An 8,168-nucleotide genomic window follows, 5' to 3' on the forward strand; every position below is an offset into this window, starting at 1 on the left:
ATTGGACTTTGCAGGTGGGGTACAGATCACTCTCTGGGGGATTAAAATAATAATAACAAACTTAATATCTTTACTGGGAGAGGTATTTTACTAATATCTTCTGGGCAGAGAGCACTGCGGTGCTCTTTGCTCTCCTCAGCTCCATTTCCATGCTGGGAATCCGTGGGATTCAGAGGGGGAGCAGCACCTGGCCGTCCCTTCCAGCAGGGGTGCTTTGGGAAGCAGGTAATGCCACCTCCTCACGTCACCCCCTAAACCTTTCAGGGCGACCAGCATCTTCCTGGGAGAGGGGCTCAGCTTGCTCATGGAAGAAAAGGAAAATGCCTGTGGGACAAACTGGGTTGGGGAGGTTGAGAGTGAGTAGTGGGGCAGTTCTTCACCCCCAGAGTCTTCAGCTGGGCTCTGCTTTTCCCAACTCCGCGGGGCTGGGGGTGAGCACCCCCTACCTCCAGCTTCCCTGCCGAGGAGGGAATGAGGCTGGCTCTGTTTGCCTTGAAAATGACACAGATTTGAGACTATTTCCCCTCCTGCAGATTTCTCCGTTGAGAGGAGCATGGAAGACATTACTATTTATAGTGCACAGTGCGTGTGCCCAGCGGGACGTCCCCGAGCAAACATCCTACCAGTTTGGAGGTGGGATGATTTCCAGCTCCCTGGCCCCCAGATGCCCTGTCCCCTCTCCCAGGGAGGTGGGAAATCACACAGGGACACCTCCCATCTCCCCTCAGCTCTGCCTTTCTCTCTGTTCTGCTGAGATGAGATGCTCACCCCCTGCCGCGGAGCCGAGCATGAGGCTCGGAGGAAAAGCAAGTTTTCAGCAGAAATAATGCAAGTTTCAACAGAAGGAAAGGGCCCCAAAAAATGAAGGTATAAGGGGGCTTTAGAGGATCTGCAGAGTCTGGCTTGGGGATGGGCAGCTTGTGTGTGTGTGGGAAATGAAGATGGAAACTTGGTTTAACTAAAAGGGTTTGGGAGTTTCAAAGGGACAAGGACCAGCAGTGGGACCTGGGGTCTGTCACTGGCAATCCCTGCCTGACCACCTGGGTGTTCCTGTATGGGTTTGGGATATCAGAACCTCTTCATCTAAGCTTAATCTTGATATGGAAAAGATAGCTGACAACGGCAATAAAAATAACAGTAAGCAGTTGGAAAGGCCCAGCTCAAATCGTGCTCTGTCAACAGCTTTGCAATCTGTATAAATATGAGAGGAAAGACAAACAGCTGTGATTTCTCTTTAAGAATGTGAGTATCCATTGTCATAGATTTAGATTAGGATGTTTTACTTGTACTGTATGTAAATTCCTCCTTGGCAAATAACCCATGTCCACTAATGTATGTGTATTTTGGGTCTGTATAGTTTGGGTCTCTGTGAAATACAATGAAATTTGATAGCACACAGAAATACTTGCATGGAATGTCAAGTTTTTTGTGTGTGCTTCTCACATATCCATAAATGAGTTTACACATTTCTAATTACTCATTCAAAAAGAGACTTTACAGCACTTTTAAAGGAGAGCCAATTTTTTCCCTACTGTGTTCTGTTTTTACAGCTTGTGGAAAGCTTATTTAACGAAAGTTTAAGTAATCAGCGAAAGTCATTTCTGAGCAAAGACTGACAGATATGAAGCCTCTTTTCACACTTCATAAGAGGTGGAGAGGGTAGCCATAAAATTTACAGCTGAATAGTACTCTGTTCAGCTTAAGTTATAGAATTATCAGTGTTCCAGGCATGTGAGAGGTTTTAGGGAGATGAAGTTTTTAAAGTGATGCTCTATGTTTTGTGTAGCTGAGCTCTGAGTGCAATACTAATAACAACCCACCCTTCCAAAGGCAGCGACCTGCACGTCCCATGGGGCTGATGTTGTGCTAAAAATATGTGTTTGCAGCTAACTGAGCTTCATGATATATTAATAAAACCCCAGCAACGTGTTCCCTTTGCAGAGACTCACCTCTGGCTATGAAAGTATGAATTCCCAGGATATGGAAATGAGAGCACAGGGTGTGTGGGTGAGGAAGGAGTGGGGAGGAAGGTGGCACTGTCAGCATCTCTGTCCCACCCCCGCAGCACAGGGACAAGGTTTTGCTGTAGGAGAGGCCTGGATAGAGAGTGGTGGACAATCAGTGACTTCTGCAGGTCAGGACCAATTGTGTTTAAAAAGGTGGAATGAAACAGGAAGAGCTGGGCTGTGTTATGAAACTGAGAAATGGGAAACCTCCATCCCAGCTATAAAACTGAGCGTGGTTTTTAGAGGTATTTGTAGGCTTTTGAGTGTGAATTGTTCTAAATATCATGAGGTGGCCACATGTTGTAATCATGGGTATCGCATACAAGTAATTATCATTGAATAAGAGAATGGTTTGGGGTAGAAGGACCCCTCAATGGCATCCCATCCAACCCCCCTGTCATGAGCAGGGACATTTTCAGCTACACCACGTTGATTAGAGCCCTGTCCAAGAGAACCTTGAATCTTTCCAAGGACAGGGCCCTTTCCACCTCTCTGAGCATCCTGTGCCAGTGTTCTGCCACCTTGGTAAGAAAATTCTTCCTTATGACAACATTAAGCAAACAAAAGCAATTACATAATGAGCTTCAATATTATACTTGTTTTTCCACTCTTTCAACCTGCTGGGTTTTAGTTGGTTATTCTGTTATGCTTTAGCTGTACCTGCTTACCCAGGAAAAAAACAACAGAAAATCTTTTGTAATTCTTTAAAGCAAATAGTGTGAGATGGATGAAGTGTCACTGCAGCCACTCTGAGGTTGGCCAAGAACTGAACTGGGGAGGAATCTTCCATCCTCACTGCTCAGCCCTGGAGAACAGACACAAGGAGGTGACCCAGTGTACAGCTGCCACCAGTACATGGTTTAAACGCACAGAGTGCAAGGTTTATATTTTTTTAATTCGCTTTTATGTGAGCCAAATACAAGCAGCCTTGTAAAGCTCACTCTTGCACCAGATTAAAGCGGTGTCTTGGTAGCATTTACTGGTGGTTCATAAATCATGGTGGCGCTTTGTGACTGTCCACAAGCTGGTTTTGCTGCTAAAGGTTTCAATCATGAAGATGTACAGTATTATTCCAGGCACAGTTGTAGTCCTACAGAAATTATGCTGAGGTGTTTTTGGAGACCTGAAATTTGTGGAAAACCTGCATGTGTAGAGTGATTTTGGAAAGCTGAGTACTCTTACATGTACTGAGTACCTGTAAAGGTACATGGGGTACCTTTAGTTGCTGTGTTAAGAAGCACTTTAACTAAATACATGAGATATTGTCCTGTGTCTTTATGCAATTCAGGAAAATCACTCATCACACCAGTGTGCAAATTCACAGGGTTTCCCTCCGACATCTACTTCAACCCAATTTAAGGTTTTCTGGCTGCTGATCACTTTGATTTCAGGTAAAAGTCACAGTTCCAGGGGCAGTGCCAGAATTTGCCAGACCCTACAGGTTTCCAGTTCGGGTTGTTAATAACCAACAATTCCCAACCCCATTCCCTTGACTCCAAACTGTATTCAGGAGGCGCTCGGTGCTCCTGCATTCAAACAGTTAATTTTCACTATGTTCTGTTAAAGAAAAGGAAAACTGTCACCCTGTCATTTTAGAGTCTGACACTAAGCTTGTCAAAAGAGACAGCTGTTAAACTGAATTACTGTTGACACGCAGAGAAACGGCCCTTGCCAGATGTAAAGGACATCTGCGGCAATGAAGTGGTACAGGGTGGCTTTTAAAATGTGGTCATACTGGTATTTGAATAGAGCTCTATGGCATTAAAACGTGGCCTTGACTCAGACAGTTTAAGGCAGCGAAGCAGAGCCAATGCCAGGCACAAAGAAGTGCTGATCTGTTGCTGTATCCATAACTTAGGCATGAATATGAAAACAGTGCAGTGTCAAAGCTATTAAGCTCTTATCGTGTATCCAGGAGGATGTGGGTTTAAAACACAGTGGGAAATATTTTGTATTTCTGGCTCCTTGGCTGTGCGGGTAGGTGAAGTGGAAATTCATAAGGTGGATTATGCAGGGAATGAATGGAAATAAGTCGTCTCGTCTTCAGCTAACAACTGCTCAGACAAGAATTGCAGAGGGCTTTAGGCTTAGGAAAGGAGGCTGGATGTGCCTTGCCAGCGTTCCTGATAACGCTCCCGGGATCTGGAGCACGTGGTGGGTGCTGGGGAGGCTCCCCTCTGGAAAGGGGAGTGAATAAAAACAAAAAAAATCATTGCACAGATATACCTGTAAAATTCTGCTTGGGTATATTAATGTACTTTCCCTAAAAAAAGAATCAGGATACCAAGTTAATGTTGAAAAAAATATAGTTATTATGAATATTTTAGAATTTAGCGATTGAACCAACAGTAGGGAATTCTGCACATTATATAAGAGTGCAAGTCTTTGATTTGCATGTCTTTAGTGTAGGAATAAAGCTGTTTGGGGGAAAAAAGTATCAGTTAAGCAATTTTGCTAAATGTATGAAAAATGAAATGTTATGAGATGAAGCATGTATTCATTATGAAATGAAATTGATGTTTGAAGCTAAAAAAAATATTCAGGCCAAACATTATTTTGAATATGTTAGCAGATCATATCTTGATTTAGTTGTGTGTTTAGTGAGAGCAGACACCAAAGAGTTTCCATCTGGAGGGAAAAAGGCAAATGGTATTTCCAAATGACACAGGTTAACGTGCTCCTTTCTGCAGGAAAATAGCATCACCAGCAACAACAGTTTCTCTTGACAAGAAAAAAGGTGGAAGAGGTGGGTCTAAGAGGAGTTTTCTCCTTCAAAAGAAGAAATGTTGCTTTCCAGGCACCTGTATGCTGAAATGGATTGAAATGCAGGTGAGGAGGACTCATTCCTCTGCAGGGTGGGGGAAAGGGCAGAGTTTGTTTAGGTCTTGGATGATTTGGGCTGCATTGCTCTGAGGGCATCCCTTTCCCATGGAGAGTATCCTATTCCTACAGAGAACATCCCATTCCCATGGAGAGCATCCCATTCCTGTAGGGATCACCCCATTCCTGTGGAGAACATCCCTTTCCCAAGGAGAACATCCCATACCTGTGGAGAACATCCCATTCCTGTAGGGAACATCCCTTTCCCAAGGAGAACATTCAGCATCCCGTGCTGCCACTGCCCACCCCCACAGTGCCAAGAGGTGTAGGATCTGTGCTCGTGGTCCAGCTGGGAGCCTCCAGATGGCCAGAGACACGAGTTTAGTGTGTGATTTATGGAGGGGCTCTGGACAGGGCTGCTGCCAAAGCTGACCTGAGGCCACCAGCAGGTGTGGCCAGCAGTGCTCCCACCACTCCATATGGCTGTGGTTGGTGGGGGTCACAGCAGGAGAGGGTGTAACAGGTCCAAATATCCATGATTGAACATGAAATCCTGAGATCTCATTTATCAGCATCTGGCAGAGCTCTGCCATGTTCTCAGGAGTGTCAGGGTTTAACCTCCGTGGCACAGGCAGCAGGCACAGAGTGTTTGAGCAGCCCCCAGGAGTCAGGGCATCCTGCTTTGTCCCTGCTGGGGGACACTGGAGAGGAGCAGCCAGGATGAACCTGCTGCCCTGGGATCAGAGAATGTGGGTGTGTTTTGGGGTTCGGGATGCTGGGACAGCTGGTTCCCCGAGAATAACTTTGATGAATAAATGTTTAATGTGTTTTAGTCTGTGGAATGCCAGGGAGCAGGTGGCTGCCCAGCAGAACCATCTCTGGGAGCCACTGGAGCTTCCAGCCTGGTGGAGTAAGGACAGGACAGATTTAGGAGGAAATTCCTCTACAAAACACTGGCACAGGCTGCCAGGGGAGGTGGTGGATGCCCCATCCCTGGAAACATTCAAGGTCAGGTTGCACAGGGCTGTGCTAGGACAGGGATAATCCTTACCCTGCCTAACACAGGAGTTATTTGGGCAAAACCTCCTGTTCATCGCCAGAAGGAGGTTTTATTCTGCAATAAAAAGGGCTGAAATCTCCAGCCCCCTTTTCACTGCTCAATGCTGCAGGTTTTAGCCAAAGCAGACTCACCTGTTTCCACACGTTGAACTTTGCTGTAATGATTAACTTTTTACAAACAAGCACAAAGTGGAACATTTAAACAAACAGGAACAAGCTTATTATTAGATGGCAGGTTTTTATTCGATAGTTCTTATAATGTCATCGTTAGTTTATTAAAGCTTACCATGAAAAATCTCTTTCTCCTAATCTAAGCTCTTTCATACAGCTTCCCGCTTTGATTGACACGAAAATAAAATAACTAACCTATAAATTATAATGTACAGTTTAAATGATGGATAAATGCATTATTTGTAAAGCATTGCAAGGATCAACATATGCAATTTCTAGAAAATAAAAAATATTTTACAAAGATAATAATAGGGCAGAACTCAGCTCTTTTTGTGAACATTCTGACTGTATACTGTATTAAGTGATCCTTTAGGTGCCCTCCAACCCAAACTATTGCATGATTCTATGCTATTTTTAGAAATCAAACAGATCTGGGAAAAAAAGCCTGATGCTATCAGCCATTTCAACATCAGCATCGTCAGTTCCAGGTCTAAAAATCTAAATCATAGAGTCACAAAAGGGTTTGGGTCAAAAGGGACCTTGAAGATCACCTCACTCCAACCCCCCTGCTGTGGACAGGGACCTTCCACCAGATCAGGCTGTTCCAAACCCCAGCCAGATGGGTTTGAACCCTTCCAGGGATGGGGCAGCCACAATTTCTCTGGGTAACCTGTGCCAGGGCCTCCCCACTTCTGCATTCTTCCCGGAGACACCCCCAACATTTTGAGTTTCCAGTAAGTAAATTTCTTGTCACTGAACTCCCCCAAAATCCACGTCTGTAAATACAATCTTACTCACCTGTCAGATGGTGCTGGAATCTTTCTTTCCCCTCTTTTCCATGCCAAGGAACGAAACTCCCTGAGCTCCCTGTGTTCCCTGGGAGAGGCTCTGTGCCTGGACAGGGTTAGTCCAGCTGGAGTTCCGTCCCCAAGCTGGAGTGTCCCCTGCACTGTTGCAGACAAGGGAACGAAGTCATTTACCAGCAGAAAATAATGCACAATGGCTCCTTACAGTCTGCCTGTTTGTTGGGAAAGCAGGGATCTCCAGGGAGGGAAGGACTGACTCCCTGCTACTTCTTACACACCCTGTTTTAGGTTGAGGTTTTTAATTCAGCTTTTATGCAGCCTGATAACTGCTCCTCACTGGAAGAGGCACCTTGGATAAATGGAATTTGCTCAGTGAGGCCACCTCGGAGCGCTGGTGCTTGGTGAGTGCCATTAATGGGTTTAAATTTGACTCTGCAAGTCCCAACATGGAAAATGTGCCTCTTGTCCCCAGAGCTTTGCAGCTTAAAATGAGTTAATAGCACATCTCAGGCTAGATCTGAGTGCATATTATAAATGACTAATTTACTTCTTGAATTTAGCATTTCCCCTGCTTAGATTGTGATTTCTAGGAATAATTTCCTGTATAAAGGTATTTTTTTTTCTCTCTTGCTTTGCAGTGTGAATTGAAGAAATATTTGGAAACAGAGGTGATTGTTACCTTTCTGGGCTTGGGTGTTCATGGAGCATTTCTGAGCAACACCTAAAATTCAGTTTCCAAGGCTGGAGGCAGCAAAAGGCAAGTTTTGTAAAGACAAAATGAGACCAATGGGAAGAAATTTCCTCCCAGCATATTGGGACCCCTTCTCAACAATAAAAACCACCTAAGTAACCCTGATGTTTGTGGATTTTGTAGCTGTGTGTTCAGGCCAAACACGAGGCAACATTTCCCCTGGATTTATGGAGTTTAACAGTGCAGGGAGTTTGGGATCTTCACAAACTGTAACCATATTTTACAGGTGGCAAATCTTTTGTGATCCAAGCTCGTTCGTGATGGGAATGGGCTCAAGGTAAGGTCATGAGGAATTATATTGTTTTATATTGTTTCTTTCTTTCCCCTGTGTGGAATTCTCAAAAGCCAGTTGCTGACTGGGTTGGTAAATCACATTCTGCATAAATATATTGATAAATACCAAAAATTACTCCTTTTCCATCTCTGTTTGCATTGAAGAGGTTTCTTGTTTCAGTGACTTTTTCCTTAGAATATGTTTTTGCAAGCCCTTTGAAAAGCCAGGTAATACATCCTCATGTATCCTTACTCCTGCCCCATGTCCCTCTCATGTTTTAA

At 44.5% G+C, this 8,168-nt stretch overlaps 1 protein-coding gene across 5 annotated transcripts in view; it reads left to right on the forward strand.

Moving 5' to 3' along the window:
* Positions 1–7,859, forward strand: part of LOC115948130 — a 69,294-nt gene extending 61,435 nt beyond the window's left edge. For 2 of the 5 annotated variants that reach the window (XR_004081975.1, XR_004081976.1), the window contains exons 5-6: positions 4,697–4,835; positions 7,501–7,620. Coding sequence is in view for 3 of the 5 variants with exons in the window: in XM_031058847.1 (XP_030914707.1) it covers positions 4,697–4,919 (223 nt within the window). In the remaining 2 variants the exon portion in view is untranslated. Of the gene's footprint in view, positions 1–4,696; positions 7,357–7,500; positions 7,621–7,736; positions 7,766–7,839 lie in introns of those variants that run through there. The other 3 variants (XM_031058849.1, XM_031058848.1, XM_031058847.1) reach the window with 3 other exon arrangements.
* Positions 7,860–8,168: the final 309 nt, after the last annotated feature.

Source organism: Geospiza fortis, unplaced genomic scaffold (genome assembly GCF_000277835.1).
Source record: "Geospiza fortis unplaced genomic scaffold, GeoFor_1.0 scaffold29, whole genome shotgun sequence".
Classification (NCBI taxonomy): Eukaryota; Metazoa; Chordata; class Aves; order Passeriformes; family Thraupidae; genus Geospiza; species Geospiza fortis.